The 27342-nt window shown below is 37.0% G+C and overlaps 1 protein-coding gene across 2 annotated transcripts in view; it reads left to right on the forward strand.

Annotated features, from left to right (window-relative positions):
* The window catches only part of LOC111508779 (uncharacterized), a 73357-nt gene that overhangs the window by 24089 nt on the left and 21926 nt on the right, over window positions 1-27342 (forward strand). Inside the window, exons 1-2 of one of the 2 annotated variants that reach the window (XM_074169364.1) lie at window positions 9611-9803; window positions 13004-13358. In XM_074169364.1, the coding sequence (XP_074025465.1) occupies window positions 13298-13358 (61 nt within the window). In that variant the 5' untranslated portion in view covers window positions 9611-9803; window positions 13004-13297. Of the gene's footprint in view, window positions 1-9610; window positions 9804-13003; window positions 13359-27342 lie in introns of those variants that run through there. The other variant, XM_074169365.1, reaches the window with a different exon arrangement.

Here is a 27342-nt window from a genome sequence, read left to right on the forward strand (position 1 = left end):
TTATTCACACATACATATATTGAATATTACAATAATTTATAACATTAAGAAATGTAGTACAAACAAAGACAGAGAAACCCACTAAAACCGAAGTTGTACGTGGGACTCCTATTACGAAATGCATAATTAATGAGCTGAATTGAGAACAATACAATTATTTGTAATATAGCATACCTACTGTACATATAAAACAGTTAGAAGTGTATAATAGATAATTATAATATTAAATTAAGGTACTTTGATAGGTATATTTGAGTGAGAAGTGCAAATGTGCAATGGTATACAAGGAAACTATGACATATTTTGAAATTGGGATAACTATTGTCGTCTTTATTTTTTTATAAGAACGTTTTGAACATATCCCTATTAATATTGAAAATGTTTTTGAGTAGGCTAATATTATTAATTGTATAAATATAGGTCTTGTACATGTCTGGTAAGAAATTGAAGATTTTTCCACTGTGGTATTTTATTGAGTGTTGACCAATGGATTTTTTTGTCGCGGTCACTTGTACATTACCCTTTTATTAAATGCGGTTATTATCATCGTGTTTAATTGGTCGAAGTGTCATTTTGTTTTAGTAGATATACAAGATTAAATTGTACATGTATATAAGTCTGATATCTAGTAGCTTCGAGTCAGTGAAGATATGATCAGTAGAAAAGTATTTTTTTTTGTGGTACATGATTTCAAGTATTTAGACGTGGGTGCTGGTTCAATCCCCAGGCAGAACGATCGATTTTCACGTCCAACTCGTGTTAGGAATCACACGTAAAAGGCAAGACCTCGTTAATCCTTAGTTCGCACAAGTTTTGACTTCTTAGGGTTGTCGTTCGTAGGGGTGCGTCAGCTGGTTGACGGAAAAACAGTTTACAAACACATTATTTTCATTAGCTTCTTCAGGAGTGTCTAGACGCCTGAAAGTATCCAATTAACCTATTGTTTGTATATTGAAATAGATATTATACTTTTTAATTCCTACATGGGAAAGTAGTTGAGATGAGGACACGTAACATTGATTCTTTCATTTCACTTCGGTTTAAAAACAAACTATGAATAGGGCGAATAAAGAAAAACCGTTATTATGTCACAAGTGCTTAAACTCGTCACAACTTTATAATTTTCTCTGTTCTGCTTGTCTGCCCTACCTGAAGTGCCATTCAAACCTTCGTGACTGTGCATAAGCAGTGAACTGAGACTTTTGTAAGCGACGCCAAGTGTCTGTACCACTTGAGACTTGTTTCTCGTTAGTTGATACTGTAAACACTCATGCTGATGAATTTCACTAAAAATCAGTATTGTCATAAAAACAAACAAATCTATTCATTGGCTCCCTGAAAGCACAACAAAGTAAGTCGTATTAGATTTCAATTGACACGACATAAAAATGAACATATAGCACGGAACTTGGAATATCAATAAAATCATTGATTTAAATTGAATATTTTCAGGAGATATTTCATATCGTTATAGACATTGGTGCTGGAGAGGCAATAAGACAAGTCTCTTATTTCGAAACATCGGATGTCCGCCATTGAAGATGGCAATGAAATTTTATCTCTTTTAGATACCATATTGTGTAGCAATCCTGTGAATGATATCTAATTCAATTCCATGAAGAATGTTTGGAGTACAAAATGAATATAAAAACCTGTATTTTGTGTAATTCAATGTTTATATGAGAGTAATTTTTTTAAGAGGACGTTTTTCTTCAGTTTCTGTCTGAGAGTTTCATGGCAGTCTACTTCGATATTAACAGAGCTTTCGAGACTGCTTTATTACCACAGTTCAAAATTCAAGAAAATGGAATTCCTCAGGGCTCGATAATAAGCCCCACTCTATTTCTACTAGTACTTAATGACATCTTACACTCCTTTAAAACCTCGATCAGGCAATAATATTTGCAGATGATTTGGTACTATTTGTCAAACGGAAGAATATCCATAACCTAGCTACACTGTTACAAAACCACCAAAAATGCGAAAGCGTACCAACGATCAAAATGAACAACACAAAATTAACATTCGTAACCCATATGAAATTCTTAGGGATGATACTCGACCAACAATTCAATTGGGAGCTACATGTCAGATATCTACATCAGAAAGAAAGAAACTTAGGTACTCAAACACCTAGCTCCTAAACAATGGGATGCAGAAAGTTGAAAACTGCTGCTGCTGTACATATCTTTGATACGCTCTAAATTAGATTATGGTTGTATTGCATGTGCTTCTGCTAAACGAAGAACATTACTTCAATTGGATTCAATACCAACAACATTCTGCTCTGCACATAATCGCAGGAGTTTATAGGACTACGCCAGTGGAAAGGCTCTACTGTTGATTAGGAAAACCATTTCTCAGTTTTCACAGAATTCCTCAGTTTTTGCAGAAAAAATTGGAAAATGTGTGTCATTGCTGATATATGAGAAGGACTCAGATCGCAATGTCAAAAAATGTCACAGTTTTTTTCAAAAATTCGGAATGTCGCGAATTTCTATTCACCCTCCAAGCGGGGTGAATGGAAATATCATTTGTTACAGCACTCAATTTATTAGTAAACCATGTAAAAGTCGAATAGAAACAATAAAATTTAATCTTCAAGTGTGAAGTCATGAGAAAATTCTTGAAAAATAAAGAAAATATTCCACCAAAACGTTTATTACGAAAATAACAATATAAACTTTCATTACAAATATAGCAACATGAGAGAAATAGATGTATCATTCTATAGATCTGGTGCCTTAATTCCCGCAGCAACATCTTTGGCAGGGGATCGGTAGGTAGGTCTAAAGTGAGTGGGTCTATTCGACCCTCCACCGCGACCCATAAGGGTTTATTGTGGCTTACACCTATTCACACTCGGCCAAATAGACCCAGCTTCTTGACGAAGCCGATTAGTTTGTTCAGTGAGTGGTCTTTCAGGTCAGATGGTGAGAGTACGGATCTGCCAAACTCAAAGAACCTAATTCAGTCCCCAGCGGGGTAGGCACAAAGTATATGCTCTGCAGTTTCATCATTTTCCAGACAGAGGCGACACACACTGTCTTCCGACAGTCCAAGTCTCTGCATGTGATTATTCAAATTACAGTGACCTGTAAGAAGGCCTGTTAGACATCGTAGTTCATTCCTACTGTAGTCCAACAACTGTTTGGAATCAAGCTTCGAAGGGTGAATAAACGCCTTGGAGTGAGCCAATCCTGAAAGATTCTGCCAGAAGTCCATAACTCTTCTTGCCATCCAGGTGTTAAGTGTTTGTTTGGCAAAGCCCAAAGCGATGCCAATGACAGGTTCTGGTCCAATGAAGCCGCTTACAGCACCCTCCTTTGCAAGAGAGTCAGCAGCTGCATTGCCTTCCAGGCCAGTATGGCCAGAAATCCAGACCAGAGACAATCTGTTGAGTCTTCCTATTGAGGAGAGTCTTCTTTGGCAGTTTGCTACCAATTTAGACGTTGCTCGATGGGAGCCAAGAGCTTCGTGGGCAGGTAGATAACTCTGTCCTGGGTCTGCGGTTGAAAACACCTGCACCAGAACCGGAAGGTGTTTTCGATCCATCTGTGAACCAACAACTATCTGCTCTTAATATTTCCTTCTCCCGCAGGATCGGTAGGTAACTTTGGTTTTTAGGAATTAATATACTGGTGAAATAGTCAATCGAGATCATTTTCGTTGTTCAATTGTATCAGAATACCTAAATGATTTTTAAAGATTCACAACTACGAGGCGCAGTCATATAAGATGAGTTTGATGGCAGGAATATGAAGGAAATATTGTGTTGTAAGCATTCATCAACAGTCTTTGAAGAAAAATTACTCAAGAGATTGTCATCAATGAGAAATTTTTTCCTGGCAAGTTTCAATGCTGGAATTGCTACTCTGGTAACCCAGTCGTCAAAGCTAATGACGTCAAATCAGCCACTAGAATTTCAGTTGTATCTAGCACATGTTCTGGGCTTTGTAAATGATATGAGAAGGTGAAACTTTGCCATCAGCAGTAGCTGCGAACATAACTGAAGTGCAGCTTTTGGACGAGACGGGATAACAGGATAACGACATCCTCTCTTTGTGATAATTCGTTTCCTCCCAGGATCATATGATAAATTGGTTTCATCGAAATTGACGATATTGGATGGTGGTATATTCTCCAGCTTCTTACCGAGATGGTCAAAGTAGGAATTCGGAGTGTCGGATGGAGCTGCTGCTCTAGACCTCTTGATGTTTTGCAAAGCCGTGTCAGTATTCGTGTCTTATGTCGTTTTAGAAAACAATGTACAACATCTTTTCCTGGCGAATTATTTTTGAATTTAGATGTCTTTTTCCACGACTATCTAGGTATATTTTCACCATTACTCTCAGGTCATATTCATCAGCACAAGTTATCAGCTGTTTGAGTATGACTTTTCCTTTTAGCTCCATCAAAGCAGTTTGTTATTCTGTTTTTTTATGTCAGTCTTTTTGTGGTATCTATAGAGCACCAGATAGTTTATTTCATGTACTGTGCTGGCCTACCTATATGGCATTCCTTGTCTTATGTCATTTAGTACCCGTCCAATTGCCTCCCTGTCTGGTTACTTATGGTTACCTTCCTAGTGCTCTGGCTTTCTTTATTCCTCTTAAATAGTTTCTTCTCCATTCTACAATCTCTGATTTTTCTATTAACATGCTCTTCCTATCTTGCTTTCCGAAAGTGAAATTCAGCTCATGTAATATCTTCCATAATCAAGTTCTTCTTATATCAGGAAAAAAACTGTCTTCACGAATAACTGACAAACTTTATTTAATGTAGGTATTTCGTTTTTTATGTGAAAAGAGTGTACTGTTCTCCTAATAGAATTCTTGACTTCTTCATCGATAACCACTTTCTACCAGTGGATATTTTCGGCTCGTAAAAGTTGTTGTTTTCTTTGAGTTCCTTGAGAATTCTAAAAATTGTCGATCTATTGACACCAGTCATACTCACGCATTTCTGCACTACTTCCTTCTTACATTTTACTTCGGGCGGATATTGCATTTTTGAAGGAATATATACATTCATAACAATTGTTTTTATATTCAATGGTGACAATTTCGGACGCTCCACGATTCCCGAACAACTAGCTTCCATGTTGTATAGCTTTTTATTCAACGCGCTCTCGAAGTAAACTGAAGAATATCACGAATAACCCCGCTAAAAAGCCAAGTCGGTCTTATTGATGGGTGCGATGTGTCTGTTGACAATATAATTCAAAGGAATATCTATTTTTACTGTCCCCTTCCCTTCCCCTTCCCCTAATATTTGTTGGAGAATGTCTTGGTTACTACTGGATATATTTAAACATTTGTCATAGTAGATTTGTTATTTTGTTTGTTATGAATGACATTTATTCAATCGAGGACCGCCTGCCCGGTACTGACGATGCCCAATAGGCTGAAACAGCTGTCTACCGGTGGCTCTTAAATTGAAATCAATATGGGAGTAATCAAATTGTCACCATTGAATATAAATGAAAAAACAATTGTTATGAATGTATATATTTCTTTAAAAATACAATATCTGCCCGAAATAAAAAGGTATATATATATATATATATATATTAATATTAATATTAAATTTCACAAAAAGGATTTGAAGCTTTATATCTTCTATTAATTATCTGTGAGCGCTTTCGACAGCTGGTCGTACTGTCATCTTCTAGGCACATCCTCTCGTCTGCCTCTTTATACGGTCCGAACGTCTCAACTCAGGTATTTCAGGTACTTTAGGTAAATTTGCCTGTATTAGTACTGCATCAGGCACTATTCTTTGTGTTAGATCTTTTCTAGGAATGTGTATGGTTTTGTTTAATATATTGAATGTGAGGTCTTGTTGTCTTTTGATTTGTACTGTTCTGAATGGCTGACTGAATGAGTTCATTATCCAAAGCCATAATCTCAAACAAATATATTGAACCATTCCTTTCTATGGTCAGTCGTAGAAAAAGTATAGTATGCACCTCGGGGATAAGGTCAATTACGTCCACTACTCTTACTTGGTACACTATACACTATTTCGCTGCTAATAACAATAAGATTTATGCGGTTATTTTCAAATAAAAAAAGAAACAATTAATCTTGTTTTCCACCTTCTGTAAACGTTTCAATGAACTTGGAATCCTATTAGCAATACCGCGCCGACATGTGTAATTCATGCTGCTCGTACCGAAAATGGCCTTTTGAGTTTCGTTTCATGAGTTGTTTATGCTTCATCATGCCAAGCGTATAATTTAATTAGCGAAATCACAATGCATGAGCTAACTTTACCTACTGCGTTAATTAAAACTTTATATATTTTATTTTATTCAAGCTCACGCTGAAGCTTTTGATGCTACGGCTTTATTTGAAAGAATGCGATTATACAGGGCGCTTCAACGAAAACTTGAGCTTCTGTAAGTCAGAAACGGACGTGTAATCAAAGAATTCAAGGAACATGTCAATTTTTATTTCTATGGGGACTAATGCTGATATAGAAATCATATCCGAAGCTTCACCCCCCTTCGGCATGGGGGGTCGGGTGATACACCGTTTGAAAGGTATTTTATCCCTCTATTACCTCTGTAACTTTTTTAGAAATTGGTTCACTCGTTATTGAGAAATTAAATGTTGAACGTTGAACAGAGAATTCGCTATCGTTCATTTTAATGAAGACATCAACAAAAAATGAAATTAGTGGAAACAAAATCAACGGATATATTGTTCAAAATGACCTCCACCTAGATCCATACAATGATACAGTCTACTCTCGAAAACGTTTCGTACATTATTCTAGATGTCCGGAGTCAGCAATCGGCATTCCCGAACAATTCTTTGACGCAGATGTTCTAGATTTGTAGGCTCAGTAGAGAACACTTTCGATTTCAGGTGTCCAACAGAAAGAAGTCCATCGGTGTGAGATCAGGTGATCCAGCTGGCCACTCCACTGGACTCATTTTGCCGACGTTCGGTAACTATTTATTTTTTATGCCATTCGACTTGACAAAAAATATTTATTCATTCCTCAATTTCTATGTTTCCCCTTCAAAGTAGTCCCTCTCAAATAGTATGCACTTGTGCCAGCATTATTTCCGATCCTCGAAACAATTCTGACATACCTACACTTTTTGGTATATCCTTATCTCCTCAATTGTCGCAAAACGCTATTTTTTCATGAGTCGCCTCAATTTTGGGAACAGAAAAAAGGCGCAGGGGGCTGAATCTGGTAAATACGGTGGCTGAGACCTTGATTACGGTGTATTTTGGCCAAAAAATTACGAACAAGCAATGAATAGTGGGGCATGTTTCAAAATGAACTGATGATCAGATGTGGTTAAACAAAAATTGACGTCAAAGAACCTCACGAAGAAATGGGGGAACACAAAGGATCCGCATGCGTTCTTTTAGCAGTTAACAAGTGCATTTTGAATAGATCTGTGAGAATGGATCCTACCTAGTTGTCATTGCTGAGGCGAGAGCAATTTTTTATACGAATGCTTCGAAAAGAAAGAAATATACTTTAAATTGAATGAAACCCATCAGTGTATCATATTTTGCCTTAGACTGCCTTAGGGCTTCAGGCCCTGCATCTGTTATCAGAAACCTCCATACCCATCCAACACGATTGCGGTAGACTGGGGTGTTGAAAACACCATAATGGCAGGCCATTATGTACTCCTCAGTTCCCGACTCCAGCCCACCCGGCCTGAAAAATGAGAAGTCGGGTGTTTTGATAGGCTGTTGTCTTCGATGTTATTGAAGAGGATTCAATGCATTGGATTATTCTCATGTTGGCAAAAAAGTGAATTGGTATCTGCGACTTCTATATGGACATTTTGCTAATTGGGTTCCAACTTGGTGACAGAGCTGTGATTACCTCATTCCTTGTCAAAAAACTGAACCGCTCAGCCAGCTCAGGCAGCTTGTCTTGAAGAGGAGAGCTTCAATTCATGCTTTCTCATGGTCGCAGAACATACAGAGAAAGGGTTCCGAACTCCTCATGAATTTACAGGCTCCATCCAGTACCATTCTGTCATGTAGATACTCCAAACACTTAGGTCAACGGCCCTCCTGTTGTTGGGGAAAGTACATCCATGGAACGGACGATTTGGGATGCAAACTTGGTTCTTCACGTCTAGTTGATGCAACTCCTCCCGATTCCACTTCACTAGAACTAATTAATATAGCTCATTGTATCATTTTCACTATGGAGGGTTTTACAAAAACCGCGACCGGTGTTTCGCTATTCAATAGCTTCCTTAAGCGTAAACTGAAAGTTACTTCTGAATTACAACCATTTTATACTCTAACAAATTATCTACTCGTATGCCTACTTTCTAATGAATTATTCTACCTGAAAAGGTCAGATATGAATTCATCAATTATATGAATGAATTTTTTGAAAGTACCGTAAATAAACTTAACTATTTTCACCTGGAAATGAACAGATTCAATAACGGCGAATTATTCAATTCAGTTTGATCGTTTATATGATATTGAGAGTTTTTGAATTCGTTTATTTCAATTCTCTCCAACAGGGTAACCTTTCTTCTGGAAATGGAGGGGCTTGTATTCATGGTTGAACTCAAATACCTCAATAAATAAATGAGTGACATATGTGGAACTAATTTTTCCATTCTGGAAACTATTTTTGTGTTCCTTTACGCGAATTTTGAACATTCTTTCAGTTTGACCTATATAAAACATTGGACATGACCCACATGATAATTTATACACTTCCGATTTTTCTGAAACTGAACTTTTATCTTTGTTATTTTTACTGTGCATGCCAGAGTTGTTGTTGGTTTTGAAAGCAATAATTGCACCTTTGTTGTGCAGAAAATCTGAAATATCTGTAGTGCGTTGGCCTGAGTACGGTTAAAGTTCTATAACTTTCATCCTCATTTCTTAAAATTGGATAAACTTCCTTCAGAGCTTGGATGTATAACTTTTTTGATAATAAAGAAAGTATTAGACTGCTATCGTGATCATAGTTGACGGCTATTTGTTTTATTATGTTCAGTTGTTTATTAAAATTCGCCTCTGACAAGGACACATTTATCAGTCTGTGGATCATACAGTTGAAAGCTGCTACTTTGTGCTGATACGGGTGGGTGGACGAATTATGGATGATAATATCTGTATGTGACGGTTTACAATGAATGCCCCAAAGGAGTAGAGTAACATCAAAGCGGCAAGCATATCTATAGCAGCAACTTTGTTTTTCCCCGACAGTTCCGACTACCAGATCTTTTGGAGTTCGTGGTGATACTTACCGCGGCAAGAGTTCTTCGTTACTGTTACCTCTTGCGAGTAACGTTATTCCACCCGTAAGTAAGTGTAGGTCTCTCTGGTATCATTTTCATTACTACCATCCATTATTATTATCATTATCATTATGTCCGTCATCATTCTTAAGACACAGGTAGTTCTCGTTTTTCTCTATTTGCCGATAACTTCTGTCACACTAGTTTTTCATTCGTATCCAATTCACCCCCAACTTTCAATCAGTCTGTGGAATTTAGTCACTTCGAGGTGGGCGTGGCATTCATTACAAGGCGTCGCGACGCACCCTCATGTGATCATGGTCCTGCTTTAACAGTTTCCGCGCGGCATCCTTGAAAACAGGACGTGTTGATTTACCGGGGAGTCCCACGTGAAATTCTTGAAAGGATAAATTGGAAATTGTTCGAGTTCAATCTGAAAATTGTGAATGATGTGAATAAGTTGTCTTTTACAGAATTACACGTGAAGCATTTCGAATGTATGACATGCAGAAATATTTAAAATAGTTGATTTTTAAGACTCAAAGTTTTGGTAAGCTTTTATAATGTGCTGAAAAAGCTGACATACATTGACTTCAATGTCAAATTGTTAAATAAGACTCAAAACTCATGGGATCTTCTCCATTTTTTCTTTTTTCAGATGAAGAAGTCTGAAGGCATGAATATTTTGAAATTTGTTGTCATACATTTCTTCTTATTTTTCACGAAGTGGTTTTCATCAAAATTGAATTCTTGTTTCTACTCTACTGAAAGCTTCACCATATATGATGGAATTGATCAATACTTGATGAAAATCCATAACTAACGTATTCAAAAACACTTTATTGTGACATTTTCACTTCGGGCATGTCTCCATCAACTATATTATGCGAATTCAATGCTCAATATACCTAATTTTACAATTTGAAGTACCTAAATTTCAAGTACCTGAGTTTTACTTGAGTTTGTCTACGTTTCCACATTTGAAAAATATTCTAGAAGATTGAGTTTCAAACTTCTATTGTCTTTAATTCTTTAGGAAATTGTTCTCCCTGTTTGGCCAATATACAGTTTTGGGCAGTAGCCACAAGTCAGCTTATATACTCCTGATCTATCCAATACCGAACTTCTGTCTTTATTGTTTTTAATAAATTTGCTTACTTACTATTCGTTCTGTAAGCTCCGTTTACGCATCATTTCTTAAGAAAACGGGTAATATTATTGGTTGCTTCACCCAAATATGACAATGTCCTATAACTGACGTTATCGCAACTTGACTTTGGGTAGATCCGATCCATGGCTTGCTTTTGTAGTTTTTTGAAAATAATGGATTCTATAATATTCACCTTATAACCGCTGTTAACCGCGATTTGATTGATTATCATTCACTCTCTCTGGAAATTGATCTCAGACAGAGGAATATTCAATAGTATGTGAAACATACTAATGAATGCAGCAACTTCATGCCGGTAAGGGTGTGTGGAGGGATTATGTATGATAATGTCCGGGTAAGACGGTTTGTGGAAAATTGCAAATTCTTGTTTATTGTTATTTTTCGTAATGGTTGAGTCGAAGTGATTCATTGATTCATTCACCTCTCTCTCAGTGGTGATTTTTATTGACGAGTGGATGAAATTGACATATTCAACGAACGTGCCTACTTGCCTATCTGTACCATTAAAACAGACTACGTATCTGTACCAGTACAAGAAATGGTTAGTTAACTTATTATTATGGATTTCATACATGTTATTCATGAAAATTTCAGCCAGTAAGGGACTCAAAAGGTTCCCCATTATTAGTCCTTATTCGCTGCATGAATACAATTTTTTGTCAAACTGAGAATCACTTTGAGACAGACAAATAGCGAGTGAATCTAAAATTTTTTGTTTTATCAGTGGATTCACGTGGTATTTGTCTAAGAGACGCTCAACCAGTCCAATTGTTTCAATTGGCGGAATACTGGGAAATTACCCTGGCAGCTGATTTTTGCCAGAAGGACAAATGGGTTCATGACTAAGGGGTGGTGGTGGTATGAAAATCCTCAGAAATCAGTACCTTCCTTCACGGTGTACCCCTACCTGGCTGGGGTGGTATGAATAAGGAAATTGTCCGTTAACGGTGGGACATGAGGGCCTCATTCGACAGAGTGTCGGGACCTTCTATATCGAGAGGGGTCGTCTACAGCATAGTCTATAGCTTCCTCAACTAACGGATTATCGTGAGTTTCCGCACAGTCAAAGACTCGCCGATTCCTCGACTGAATGGACTGATTGATGGAAAGCAGCTGTAAATCTTTGTACTCTCTCCAGAATGGAGATGTTAGACGGAGCCGTTTCTCCCCAGACGCCTGAAGCATACACGATGACGGGCTTGAACATCGTGTTGTAGATCGTAAGTTTGTTTTTGAGGCTCAGTTTAGATCGTCTGTTGATCACAGGGTACAGACCCTCGATCTTTGCCTTCACGGTTGTGATGTGCAGGTTCCAGGTAAGCCTACGGTCTATCAGAAGACCGAGGTACTTTACCTGCGCTTGCCAGTCGATCTCCCTTCCAGATATTCTTACTTTTCTGGCCATGGTTATCGAGGTACCAGCGTTCGAAGTCATCCAATGCACGTTGCATGTAGACGATCCCGAGCTCCCAACCCATGGAAAATGAGAGGAGAGCCGTGTCATTGGCGTAGAGAAATATCTTCACACGGTCGGACCTCGAGAGGACTTTTTCTTTATAAAATTGCCTTGGAGATAGAGCAACTATCGCTGTGTAGATTATATCCCCACTTGATCTTGATTTTATATCTACTAAAAACCACAATATACAAAGATATTGGTAGATAGTGTAGTTAAAATTAACCCTTACTCTTTCTTTTGATTTACCTTAGGAATACGATTATATGAGGATGAGGTCAAATGGATTCCTCAAGAATGTGACGATTATACCCAATTATACGACTGAAAGTTTCAGAAATTGGTCTGTTCAAACAAAACATAAACAGCTCCAGCTTTGTTATATGAGTACAGATTTCAGAATAACTGAATAGCAATGATTGAATGTGAATTGTATACGTTTATATCTATAATAGGCCAGTCAAAATCGACACACAAAATCGCTGAATTGAAAAAACATGATGTATATTTTCGCCACAACAAGTAAACAGCATGTCGATATAAGACCTACAAAAATTGCACGAGATATCTCTGACGTGAAAAAACTGAAAGCCTGGTAAAATAACCAGCCACCGTTCGTGTAGTACTATACCAAAAATGTTTATCATCAGAAGAATCATGGAATACAAATCAATCAACAGTAAAACTACATTTTTTAATTTTTGGAACAAGTGACTTATTTTCAAAGTGCCGTAATTCGGCAATCAATTGACCTACGGAGCTCCGGTTGGGCTCAGTCTGGCACAAATGTAATGCTTTTAAAAACCGTTTATAATAGTTTTTGTCGAAAAATGGATCGATTATAAGATACAGAGCAGAATACGAAACAAATTAAAACAATTTTTCACAACTTTTTGAGAGTTGCAAACTTGCGTATACATTGCCCTAATGTGTCCTAACAACATACTGAAAAAATCAGAGATACATCATGTTTTTCCAATTTATTGTCGATTTTGACTGGCCTATAATTTTGACGATGAGTTGGGGCTCATTTCACTTCGAAATATAAGGGTGTTTCAAAAGTTTTATATGTTTTCATGAGTCTACTTTCCATAATAACCATCATATTTACTGCCAATTTCAGCTACTCAGTTGCTTCAGGACTGATTTTTCGAAAATATTTTCATCAACTGACTTCAAGCTCCACTATCCTCATAAACAATCTATCATTCAAGAGAATTATAAAGTTAAAATCAAAATATATCGCAGATCAAATTCCCCTGTGGAAATAAACACTTGTTAACTGTAATATATATGTGGGTGTTACTCATGTTTTGATGAAATCAACAGACAATGTCTTCGTAAACCCTCCATTCTGTCAAACTACAAAACGGTGTGCAAATCTGGATAAGCTACGTGATCTGCAGTCGTGTTGAAAATGGAAGAATTGGTTCTGGCTAGACATATTTTCACGTTCATCCTGCTCGGGATTCTCAGTGGTGAGTATTCTCAATGACACTGTACATTCAACTTAGTTGAGATTGATTATTACATTGTAGAAGTATAGCTGGAAAACATTTTTCGCATGAACGATGATTCATATTAATCATTTCCGGTAGACATTGGTATACTTATAGATAACAAATATGTATAAATTAATTAAAAAAAGTATGTTGAACGGTTTTATTGAAAAAGCAAATAATAACGATATAGATAATGTTTTGAAAGCTAAGAAATTATTCGGAAGGTCTTGGTAGGAGTCATCACACCAATCTTCTTAGCAATCTACGGTATTGATCAGATGAAAAAATAATAAAATTGTTGGACGTAGCGTAACCTGAGTAAATATGTGAATACTACGCCCAACGATTTTATTATCTTTATATCTGATAAATATCTTAGATCACTGAGGAGAGTGATGTAATGATATCTCCCTAGGACCTTTCAAATTATTCAATAATTATTGATAATATTTTTTCAATAGAAACGTTTAACGTAAACACATTTTTCACTACTTTTAGTTTCAAGTTCTCTGTTTCTGATTTTGTTACTCAATTCTTTTCATTTTGTCTAGTTCATTTAGTGCCTTAGTCTTACAAAGTGTATTTAACGACAATGTGTTGCAATCTAACTCCTCAATAAATTTTGTAGCTGCGGCCATCTTGAATTTGCATCTTTTTCGAAGTATACTACTAATTCTATTAGTCAAACCCTGTCATTTGATACATGTAAGGAGAAATTGTTTTTATGCGCGGTTTAATGTTATTCAAGTTTGACCTATGTGAATCATCAAATATGTTACACATGACATCAAACTCTTTCTTTGATTTTTCAAACCATTCTTCGAAAATGTATAGTCGACATTGCAGGCCTCAAGTTTTTTCCACATAATTTCAAAGAATTCGGAACCCATTTTTTACTTCCTCCGCAATGCACAATGATTAGTCACAATCCTTTGTTTGCAGGCATGTTAGGCGTATATATTCTCGAACCATCAGTCCATCCTTTGTTCTTGTCTACATTTAGTTATTTGTTCTGAGTCTTTGTTACGCAATTCCACTATTCCTCTGCTTTCCATAACTGCTTGTCGTTTATTATTTTAAATCGATTTCCTAGTTTCTTTATCCAATTCTGAAGAGTTTTGTCACAGCCGCTCACGTTATGGCCGAAAGTATTCAATTTCTTCCTTATGATTTCAGTTGTAGGAATCTCATTGCTTTTATAACGGTCGTATATTGTTTTTTCAATGATTTTGTAGATGAACATATTGGTAATCCAGTATCACATAAAATATCACATAAAATAGTCAAAAAGAAACCATAAGGTTTTTTTTTGACTATTTTACGTACAGTTGAGAAAGAAATTCCGGTCAAATCTGATGTTGCTTGTAATAATTTGTTTCCCTCAAAACCATACCTGAGATGTGGATTCTTATATACATTGAAACATACACTCTGTGTTTCAATATTCAAATGCATCCAAAAGTCTACAGTCCATGTGGACTAGTTTTCTGCCGGTTCATTTCTATGTATTGGTTTTTTTGGTCTTTAAGAGTGCCGCCAACTCTAAATGTACACAATATCGTCCACTTCGACTATGAATGTTGATGCAGGACATATGTTTAATTTGCGTAGGCGTATGACAGCTCGATACTCGATTTTGTCCATTTTCATAAAAAACACTCACACTGAGTCACTCAAATGACTGTTACAAAACAACTGCGCATCCAAACTGGCTGAAACTGTAGTGAGTAACTATCAACAGATGAACGACTAAATTCAGTAGCTTTCATTCAAGAGTGCTGCCATCTTCATGTTGAGGTCGGAAACTTTTCAGACCCACTTCGTCATTATTATTATTCGAGTGGAATACACTACATAAGCGCTAAGGATACGACATAATCCAGAAGCAGAATAAGAGTCATCATGTCCGGATAATTGAGATCAAGTGGTCCATAAAAGTTAATGGGTCCAAATGAAATGAAAGGAACATTTTCATAATGAAGCCGTAACTAAGCACCATATCACACCCCGCGGCGATTCATCATAAACTGCACGGCAGATAACAGCCGGAAGGCTCCATTTTTTCACGCTGACGTGGATCAACAATTTTTATTGTTTCCCACTGCTCGTCAATCTCCGTTAAAAGGAAAATTTATTGTGCGGAAAATCCCTGCTCGCTCATGAAATTCTATATTGAATATTTCATATAAAGCACTCGCCTGACAGGCTTTCTGCAAGGTCGTTTGTTAGGGAAACTTTGGAAAAATTTGACTGATTGTAGATGTGTTGAATTTGTAACAAATTTGTTTCAGAGTTTGTTTCTGCCCTGCTAGGAAACATCTTCAAGTGGGTGCTGGCACGAATGAAAGGAGCGAAAATAGCATTTCCAAATGAACTCATATGTTATTCTTTTCAAATATTGTCTTGCTACTTCACAGCTGAATTTCTTTTCAATTTTTTTATGTTCATCTGAAAATACAAGCAGCCCCACAGGCTCATTTTGTTTTTCATGACGCTTATTCCAACATTTCTTTCTATGTACTAATTTATACAGGTCCTTTGTCTTTGTATATCTCATCTTCTGGATATAATTTGGGATGTCCAAATAGTGGTTACCTTCTTTGATCCAATGTGTCACATTCCTATAAAACATAACGAACTGCCTTTGTCCCTTTGTTGCATCTTTCGCAGCATGACAGATAGTAAACTGGACATATAAAGGTAATTAACAATTTTTTAATCGAGAGTGACTATTAAAACTCGTCAAAAGTTTCTTTCAATGAGATATTTTTTCAATTGTCTTTTGAATACGCAAATATTCATTGAGTCCTTAATAGAAATATCTAGCTTGTTATATAGTTTGGGTCCAAGGTGAGGATTCGCTATCAGCAACCATCTAGCTCAAGTTGCGTATGGGTGGTCTTGCTGGTTTGCAAGTGAGTCTGTGATATCTGTATCTGTAGAGTAGGGAGTGTGAGCACACAGCACTTAGGCCACATGTGACCCATTGTACATCCTCCCGAGGAGTTGTCCTCATAGGTCATCGTCCATTCTGTCCTTTCCAGGAAGATGGACAGGTCACTAGGAGACATCTCATTTATATCGGCAGGTGTTGGTCAAGACTCGCCGAACACACACTCTCTTATTAACGATAACTCCGGGCACTCGCATAAGTCTCGCAACAGTCTCATCTTCCTGTTCACACATCCTGCATAGGGGTGTGTCCACTAGCCTCATATTATGAAGGTGTTTTCTTAGTTGACAGTGGCTAGTCAGAAATCCTACTGTTAAGAGAAGACTTGTCCTGGTCATCGCCAGATATTTCTTCGGCGTCAGCTTCTCAGGGTCGCCGAGGGTTATCCTAGCAAGATTGCATCCTTTAATTCCATCCCAACTGTCAACAGTCCAGCCGATTCTTTGGCAGCAATGCGTGAGTCTGTGATAAAAAATCATATGAGTCTCTGAATCTAATAGTGTCACTATATATTACTCGCAAGCAGTAAAATTCGATGAATATGCAGATGTTGAAAAATGAGCTTACTCAGAGTACTTTGAGCTATACTTCCGGATCCCCTAGAGCTTGTACACAGGAATGCTATACTTTTCGCATTCCTTTCGAAATCAGAACCATGAATAAGACATCGCGACCAAATATAAACTTTTCGCAAATCAACATTCAGAATATTTCCAACTCAGATACTTTTAAACTCAGATATTTCCCAGGCCCCCAAGAATATTTCTCTCGAGATATTTGCCATTCAAGTCCCCATCTATCAAACGACCGAGCAGAATAAATTATTCAAGATGAAAGAAAGAAGTAGCAACGTTTATCCTTCGAAAAGTTATTGGGCAGCGAAGTATGATAAAAGGTGACGCTCCGAGCATTTTTAGAATATCTGGAAGACGTTCGGCACCGTGAAAGGCGCGTCAAATTGAGCTAAAAACTGAAAAATTCATTAAAGCATGACGAGATGATGCGAAAGTTGGCTGTGAACGAGCTTCAGATGAATGCATCTTCAATACATTTTTCCTAGGAATTTATACAGGATGGCCAAACGAAACAGAGAATTCATCAGGGATTTTGTCTCATTGGTCAGGGCAGGACTGGAATGTTGGAGAAATAGATTTAAGAGCACTTGATATAGAAGAGAAAGGGTGATGATCAGTCATCCCAAGAACGTGCTTGACAGCAACACCTGGCATACAGACGGGTTAAGAACAGAACATGGGAAGGGAGCTAGAATTGACTACTACTAGGGAAAGGATGATGAACAGTAATCCCAACAACATGCTCGACGGCAACATCTGGCATACAGAGGAGTTGAGAATCAAACATGAGAAGGAAGCTAGAATTTACTACTACTACTATAGGAAGGATGATGAACATCATCCCAAGAACATGCTTGACTGTTACACTTGGCATACAGACGGGTTGAGAACTGAACATGGGAAGGGAGCTAGAATTGACTACTAGTAGGAAAAGGATGATGAACAGTAATCCCAACAACATGCTCGACGGCAACACCTGGCATACAGACGGGTTGAGAATTAAACATGGGAATTTACTACTACTAGAGGAAGGATGATAAACAGTCATCCCAAGAACGTACTTGACAGCAACACCTGGCATACAGACAGGTTGAGAACAGAACATAGGAAGGGAGCTAGAATTTACTACTACTACAGAAAGGATGATGAACAGTCATCCCAAGAACATGCTTGACAGCAACACCTGTCATACAGATAGGTTTTTAACTGAACATGGAAAGGGAGCTAGAACTGACTACTACTAGGGAAAGAATGATGAACAGTAATCCCAACAACATGTTCGACAGCAACACCTGGCATACAGAGGAGTTGAGAATTAAACATGAGAAGGGAGCTAGAATTCACTACTACTACTATAGGAAGGATGATGAACAGTCATCCCAAGAACGTGCTTGACAGAAACACCTAGCATACAGACGGGTTGAGAACTGAACATGGGAAGGGAGCTAGAATTGACTACTACTGGGGAAAGGATGATGAACAGTAATCCCAACAACATGCTCCACGGCAACATCTGGCATATAGACGGGTTGAGAATTGAACATGGGAATTTACTACTACTAGAGGAAGGATGATAAACAGTCATCCCAAGAACATGCTTGACAGGAACACTTAGTATACAGACAGACCGGTTGAGAACGGAACATGAGAAGGAAGCTAGAATTTACTACTACTACTATAGGAAGGATGATGAACAGTCATCCCAAGAATATGCTTGACTGTAACACCTGATATACAGACGGGTTGAGAACGGAACATGGGAAGGGAGCTGGAATTTACTACTACTATAGAAAGAATGATGAACAGTTATTCCAAGAACATGCTTGACGGGAACACCTGGCATACAGATGGGTTGAGAACGAAACATGGAAATGAAGCTAGAATTTACTACGTGAGCAGAAATTACCCTCGATGTCAGCTATGGACAACTCATACGTAGTTTGGTATTGAACTACATTTGGAAATAGGCCGTAGGAATAATAGTTCAAGTAAATTTATTGAGAACATTATAAACAAACCTTCAGTATCGTTTCAAGAGTACCTATACGAGTTGATTTGTGGCTCTTGTGGGGCAACTTTTTTATATTGGCCAAACAAGGAGAACTTTTAACCAAAGAATTGAGGAGAATAAAAGCAGTTTGCTTGAATGGAAATACCAGTAACACATTTGCGAACCACCTTTAAGCAGAAGGCCTTGAGTTCAATCATGAATAAGACGTGTTACAATCAGAAGAGGAAAGTTTGAAAATCAATCATTTAGAATATTCATAAGTAAATAGGTTTGAGAATTCCGGTAATTTACTGAATGACCCAAAAGAATTATACAACTACCCGTTACCTATTATTGTTCCAAATGTGGAAACTAGTACATAAGCTTAAGTCATTTTATTTATTACAAACTCAGGTACACAGTTAACATTTATTGGCGAGGTCGAACCCAGGTAATTGAAACTTAGCTATTTCAAATTTTGAAAATATATATAAAGTCTTGGATATGTAGATTCAGTTAGTGAAAACAGGCTTGAAGAAGCCATTGTGTGGCGAAACACGTGTTGTGTTTTTGTTAAACTTTTTAGTGAAAATCTCACAATAAAAGTTTTTCTGAAAGAGCTCTTTTCGCAAAAGTAATTTGAACATTAACTATTCCATGAAAATTGTAATTATGTATGTAGGGTTTTCAACAAGATTTCAATATTCCTAAGAATATTCGTAACTGAGTTTTATGTCAATATGTTTGTAGAAGATATAAACCATTGTTCCATCCAACTGGGTGGAGATTATTTTTTCTTATTCCCAGATTTAACTTAATTTTCTGCGGATCCAGTGTTATCTTTCCGGATTAATCGTTATTTAAACTGCGACAAAACAGGCGAATTCGAAGAAAATTCATTAATTATCTTCAATTATTATTTCGCAGGAACCGAGCTGAGATTTATACGCGGGTTTGGATAGCGCGATGAGCTGAAATGAAATCTTGATTGAAAGTATGCTAAATTTAGATTATGTAATTTGAGAATACGGATTGTAGCGAGTTATTGGTAAACAATACCAGAAAACAGATCAATGATTGGAATGATTTCCGTTACAAATATGAACGACTTTTCTTTGAGGATCTCGGGGAACAAATAAGGTTCTTCAGTTCTTCCCATGCTGAAAATTTGAAAATGAATACACTTGGGACGATGAAAAATTGCACATACGGTATCAAGATAATATGGGACGATGTATTCATTTGTTTTTTAGATAGAACATAAATACAAAATATGATAGGATTGACCCATACTTGATGAAAATCCATTATAGCATATTCAACAGGGAACTTATGAGATTGATTTTTGATTTTGATACAATACAAACAAATGTAAATACTCAAAATACACCCTTGAACATAATGTTATTTCTCATGATTATTGGATAATTCTCTTCAAATGAGCACTCATCAAAGGGATCTTGGTGTCACATTTGACCCTAAACTGAGTTTCTCCATTCACTGACACAATAACATGCTCAGCCAAACGGATGCTAGCGCTCATCTATCGTAACTGTAAGAACTTTCGTAGCAGAGACAGTTTTTTAACTCTTTTCAATGCATACGTCAAATCTAGGCTGGAATATGCCTCCCTTATATGGTCACCCATATACAATGTCTACATAAACAAAATCGAATCTATACAAAGGAGCTTCATGAAATATATTACTTACAAGCTAGGAGCTTACCCTGAACAAGGCATCGACAACAGAATACTACTGAATACATTTAATCTATCATCCCTTCAAAACCGAAGAACCTACCACTCTATAATTTTCATTTATAAACTAGTGAATAATCTGATTGACTGTCCCGAACTACTCTCCCACTTCAACTTTCATGTTCCACGAATCAATTCTAGAAATGAACTGACTTTTTATTTACCAAATTTTAGAACAAACATATTACTCAAGTCACCAGTTGTTGCAACGAGCAAACTTTACAATCAACTCTGTGAGAATTTCGATATTTATTATGAACCTATTGGTCAAGTTAAGAACCATGTTCTGTACTACTACTACATACTACTGTATTACTGCTGAATTACGTTTTTTTTTGTAATACACCTGAACTATGTTTTTACTTGTTAGCTCTACATCTGACTTAAGGTTTTTTTAAATTACTCTCCTAGCTTGCTGCACACAAGTTTTTCACCTGATTTTTTGCTTAACTTCCCTAAACGTTTCCTTTATTTTGTTTTTTGTTTACTCACTCCAGGTGTTTCTAGTTGATAAATTAGTATTGTATTCATGTATATGTGTATGTATGTATGTATGTATATATGTATGTGTATATGTATATGTGTGTATATACAGGCAGATATAAAACTGTAACATGCTTGATGATATCAATATGTCTTATTATTGGGATTTATTCCTGTTTAGACTTTGAACAATTTTTTTTAAAGCATCAAAAGTTGCGGAGGTGTATATAGTTTTCTGATTCATAACAGTGTTCCAAGCTTTCGAGAAGCAGCCTTCGCAATTCCAGCGACATGATTGTGCCAAGACATATTGGTGTCCATTTTATCCCCCAACAAACTTATCGAAGCAGAAAGCGGAATTATCTAACCTGACTTTATTATATCCGGTTCGGAGAAATTTATCTTCTTGGAGAAAACCGATGCCTGGTTTTTTGTGGGATTGAATTGAACCTGGTTACTTTCACCCCATTTCGAAATCATTTCTAGATCCTCATTAAGATATGCAACCTCCTGCTGCCGGTGAAGATGTGCCTCCGTAGTCGATGTCCTGGAATCCAAATGTAATGACGAGACAAGTGTGCTGTCGTCAGCAAAGCAATATATTGGATTTTTGTTTTTTTCCAATGAATGGTTGATATACAATAAAAAAAGGGTTGGAGACAATATGGATCTCTGGGAAACACCAGCGTTGATGTTGAAAGTATCCAAGAGATATCTCCAGCTTCAGGAAGCTGGAGAGCCATACACCAAAATCATTCGACAAGCCATAACATCAAAGTTTGGCCAGCAAACCCTCATGCCACACACGGTCAAAGGCCTTAGAAATATCAAGCGTGACAGCTTTTGATTATCCATGTTTCTCGATTGCGTTATTTCAAATATGGGTAAGATACGTTAGAAGGTCGCCTGTTGATCTTTGTTTCCGAAATCCACATTGATGATCGCTCAAGATGTTGAAGCCTTCCAAATATTTGAGGATATGGTGGTTCAGGACTTTCTCCATGATTTCTGGTTTATAGTTATTTGGAAAATGTGTCTTGCCCTTCTTAGGAATAGGCTGAACGCGAGCAATCTTCCAACAATCTTCATCAGGGACAGACGCCTTGTTGATATTGAACTGTTTCAAAATTAGCCTGACTAGACGCCGTCGAAAAGTAATTTCCGGCATTTTTCAATTCATACCACATTGAAGTCGCTTTCTGTCTCATTGTTTTTCACTCTAATAGTCATTAGTACCAGTTGAGACGTTTCGAGCAAAGAGCCACAACTCGATTTTGCGTCGGGAACGTGTCGTAAACTACATTCGAATAACCGAACAGAGAACTACAAATACAAACCAACTTTCTTTGGAACAACATTCAAGTCGGGATAAAGATTTATAACTTACAAAGTACATTATCCAGATGGCCTTTATTACATGACCCGCATAGTACTGTGGCAAAAGTTAGTCGTCAAAATTACGTGAGTTTCGAACAATAAATCTGCCGGATCTACTTCACAACTTCTGCAACTTCCTTCCCTTCTCGTACAGCGAAATAAATTGAAAATTATGGTGTATCCTCGGAGTTACTTTGTCTTGCTTCTCTAGTATGATAGATAGGAAGTCGCTTCATTGATGTACGCTCTCAAATAGAATGTTAATAGTATTTATCCCTCACTTTACACTCGAATTGGTATGCACAAAAGAACATCCGGTGCAAGAAGGGGATCAGGTTTAAAATTGGGATTGTTCCTTCACTGTTCGTTAGCAAACTTTGAACAAATAGTGGTAAATCAGGAAACTAGTTTATAATGAGAGGATCACTGAAAATGTTTCAATTTTGATATACAATGGCTACTTCGGGAATGTCTTTACTAAATAATTCTACATATTCAATGCTAAATATACCTTATTCTACAATTTGAAGTACCTACATTTCAAGTACCTGATTTTTACCTAAGTTTGTAATGGAATGGAATACTTTTTAATGCGTGTATCGAAAAAATAATATTTCCAAGTGAATTCAAGGTGACCCGAGTTGTCCCAATCTTTAAGGAAGGCAGTGAGGATACAACTGAAAATTACCGGCCAATATTGATCGTCCCAATTTTTGGCAAATTATTTGAAATCATCCTAAAAAATAGGCTTCACGAGTATTTTCATAAGTACAAGCTATTCAATTCGAATTTAGGAAATCATCCTCCACAATAAGTGCGGCAAAGAAAGTAATAGAAAACTTCCTTGAAAAAGGAGAACACACTATTGCTGCTTTATGTGATGTAACAAAAGCATTCGATTGCGTCTTAGATTGATTGAACCCCCCTGTCTCTTTTTTCTTCATATCTGACAAACAGATACCAATATGTATCAATTGACTCGAACAATGTACCTATCCGACTTACAACCAATTTCACTAGTTCGGACTTTCATTGTCTACTATATAAAATGATTTGAAATCCCTGAAACAACTGAAAAAGATGAATTAAAAATGAATAGCTGAAAATAACAATTATATCAAGCAAAATAAACCTGAAATGAAATAATTGTGAAATAAAATGCAAGTAAAAATAGAACAATTGAATAAATAAAAAAAAGAAAATAAAAATGAAAAAAATAAAAACTGGAGAGATTCCAAGTCACGTTAGCTCACGACGTTTCGATTGTTAGTATCTACAATGGTCTTCGGGTGATGACTGATTCCTCCGAGAGATGACTATTTATAGGTCGTTCGAGTACTTTCACTTATCCCCGCTTTCCATTTTCCGCTCCACTGGTTCCGTGGGAGATGACCGTTTGGCGGGAGTTGGCCATTTTTCGCTTGATGATGGGTTTCCATATGTTGCGTATTTCTACACTGGCTTGGCTGAATACGTTGTTGGACAACATGTATGCGGCTTCCTTGAATTTTCTCCTAAACCAATGTTCCTCTTTGTGCAAGATCTCAGCTTGGGACCACTCGATGTTGTGTTGATGGGTCCAAACATGGTCTGCTATTCCTGATTTGCTGGTTTCCCCTCGCTGTGTGTGTTTCTTGTGCTCGGCAATGCGAACATTCAATGGCCTCTTAGTTTCACCAATATAGGATTTTCTGCATTCTCAGGGTATTTGGTAAATACAATTCTTGGAATCGCAGTCCGCGTTTGGTGGCCTGGTTTTCGTGAGGCTGCTACGGATAATGTTATCGGATCTGAAGCAGGTTCTGATGTTGTACTTGGAACCAATTCTTCTTATCCTCTCCGATAATCCTCCGATGTAGGGAAGTGCAAGCACTGTTTGTGACGGCTTCTCTTCCTTGCGAGGCTCCTGCTTTCTTTCAGCCAAAGTATTTTCTACCATCGCTTTGAAGGAGACATTCCGTTGAAGATCATTTTTGATGATGTCTAGTTCCTTCTCGAGACTTTCCTTCGTATAACAGAGCCCAAAAGCACGGTCTAATAGAGTCTTGATGATTCCTCTTCTAGTCTATTGATGGTGGTTGGATTCGTGGTTCAGATACTGTCCCGTATGAGTGGGTTTTCGATATACAGATGTTTCCCACCTAGTGTCGATCTTCTTCACCAAAACGTCTAAGAATGGCAATTCGTTGTGGATTTTCTTCTCCATTGTGAAAGTGATGGAAGGTCTCACGCTGTTGATGTGTTTCAGGAAGGCGTCTAGTTCAGTATTCCCATGGTTCCATATCATGAAGGTGTCATAAACATGTCTCAATCAGACTCGAGGTTTCTTGTGGGCTTCTTCAATGGCCAGAGTTTCAAAACACACCATATATATGTTGGCAATGACTTAAAATCAGTTACATGTGGAGTTCCTTAAGGCTCGGTTCTGGGGCCTCTTTTATTCATAATCTATATAAATGATCTCTATTTCTTCATGCCACCCCATAATTGTTTTGCTTTCGCCGATGATACTACTCTTACGACATCCGGAAAAATTAAGGGTAATTTGGTGCGCGATATAAATCAAATTCAAAAGAATGCTGACATATGGTTCAAAAGAAACAATCTAATGTTAAACGAAAATGAAACTCAACACATCCTTTTTACATCATTCACTTCTTGGGTTGAAGGACACAGTGTTAAAGTCTTAGGCATATATCTAGATGATAATTTGAACCGGTTAGAGCACATTGAACAACTCATCATTAAACTGTCGAAATACATATTTCTTCTTCGGAAATTGAAATATATAATCTCTCAACAGGCGCTATTATCAGCTTACCACGCCTTTTTCCAATCTCACATCTCATATGGAACAATTATGTGGGGCAATAGTACTAAAGCAAATAGAATATTTATGTTACAAAAAAAGACCGAGAGGATTTTATCTGGGTCTGGTTTCTTATACTCCTGTAGACCTCATTTCCTTTCAATGAAAATAATGACAGTACCTTCTATTTATCTATATCAACTTTTGATAGATATTCATAACAATCAATCAACATTAAACAGAATTTGTGATTTCCACGATTAGAGACTAGACAATGTGATTTGTTGGGGACCAGTAGATTCAGACTGAAAAAGTCCAGTAGAAACTCTATCGATGTCAACTTATACAATATTCTACCTCCCCATGTCAAAAAGTTGAATCAATACTTGTTATCAGATTTCACATCTCATTTTTTGTCCCTTTGAATGTCATGTGTTTTGTGTAGTCCCATATCTCAATAAATAATAATCTATTGGTGTCTGGATATATGCTAATCCGTAGACAATTTTACACTCTATATATTGATGCTGTTTTTTCGGAATATTCATTTTATGCCTTTTTTCAGCTTATTACTTATGCTGTCGTAATTTTCGGTCAATTTTTCCCTACGAACCATGGTTACTGCATGGTAGTCAGCTGCTGGTTGATTCACTATAACTATTTGCAACCGTTCGGAACTCAAACGAATTGAGCGTCGGAGTTTTGCCTCATCCACTACACTCTCCAGACCTCTAACCAATCGACTACCATCTTTTCAATCACTTCTTTAACTTTTCTACCGGTAGAACCTCGCCAATCAGGCCCAGGCAAAAATGGTCTTAGCCTACTTCATCGAATCGCGAGCCTCCACTTGAATACGTATTTACTGGAATATTACTGTTGAAATTGACTCATGCAGAACTATTGAAACATCCTGATTTTTCATTCATTTGAATATCAATTTGTTTTTATCATGTGTAACTTTTCATTTACTTTCAATAAGTTACTGCAGTGACTGACTTTCTATAATTATACCAATGCAAGTATATAAAATAGACAAAAACATTATTCTAGTCTATTTTTTGGAAATGTTTCTCTAGGATCTTCCATTCCTTTTGAAAAATTGTTCAATTTGTGGAAAATTAATCTTTCCGATCGTTCTGAACATTATCGAAATAATTATTACATGACTCTTGAGGTTGTTTCCCCAAATATCTTCTACGTTTGTAGCAAAAAACAAAATAAGTTCGAGTCGTTCGTTTCGCAAGTCTGTCCAACCGAGATAATGAAATCCAGGAACAAGAAAATGAACACGAAGTATACTAAGTACACTTGGGAAATAAAAAAAGCGGTTGTGCTCGGCGAAAAGCGAAGTCGATGGAATAGATTATGCATTTAGAGTTCTTATGTAAATGAAGCGGGGTTTTGGTGCTATTATTGTACCACCGCACCATAGGCGTGCCATTGTCTTTTTCATAGAGTCGCTGTAATTGTTGTCGTCCTTTCAATGAAAAAAAAATCTTATTTGTAAGTGAGATATAGAAGACGATATGTGTGATGAACAACAAAACATCCAATCATAACCTGGTTTTTTAATTCTATATCTTCATACAGAAGGATGTGGAAACTACAGAAGAAAGAAAAAGAAGAAGCTAGGTTCAATTGATGTTTCATATTACCCTGTTTTTAAGTCATTTTTTCTGGTTATTTGTCAATTTTTACAGTTCTTCGCCTTTTTTATAACAGTTCTCAGTTTCCCAAAAACTAGGTCATTGTTAATATGAGGAACTACAGATTCTGTCATGGAATACTTTGATGAAAATACTTGTCTCAAAGACCAGTGGAATATTTTCCTTGTTTCACTTTTCACAAACTATACTTGTTCCTGAAACTAACCTCAGTGTATTTATTTTCGATAAAGCAATGAAATAATCTCGCACACATCAACAAGAACTTTGTATTGTTGGTAGTATTTGTGATTTCACATAGCAGGATGAAAGAACTCATAACAGAGCGGAATTTTCCTTTTTTCATA

The sequence above is a fragment of the Leptinotarsa decemlineata genome, unplaced genomic scaffold (assembly GCF_025532065.1).
Source record: "Leptinotarsa decemlineata unplaced genomic scaffold, Ldec_3_MD MMD2_P_RNA_scaffold_5, whole genome shotgun sequence".
In the NCBI taxonomy this organism is placed as follows: domain Eukaryota; kingdom Metazoa; phylum Arthropoda; class Insecta; order Coleoptera; family Chrysomelidae; genus Leptinotarsa; species Leptinotarsa decemlineata.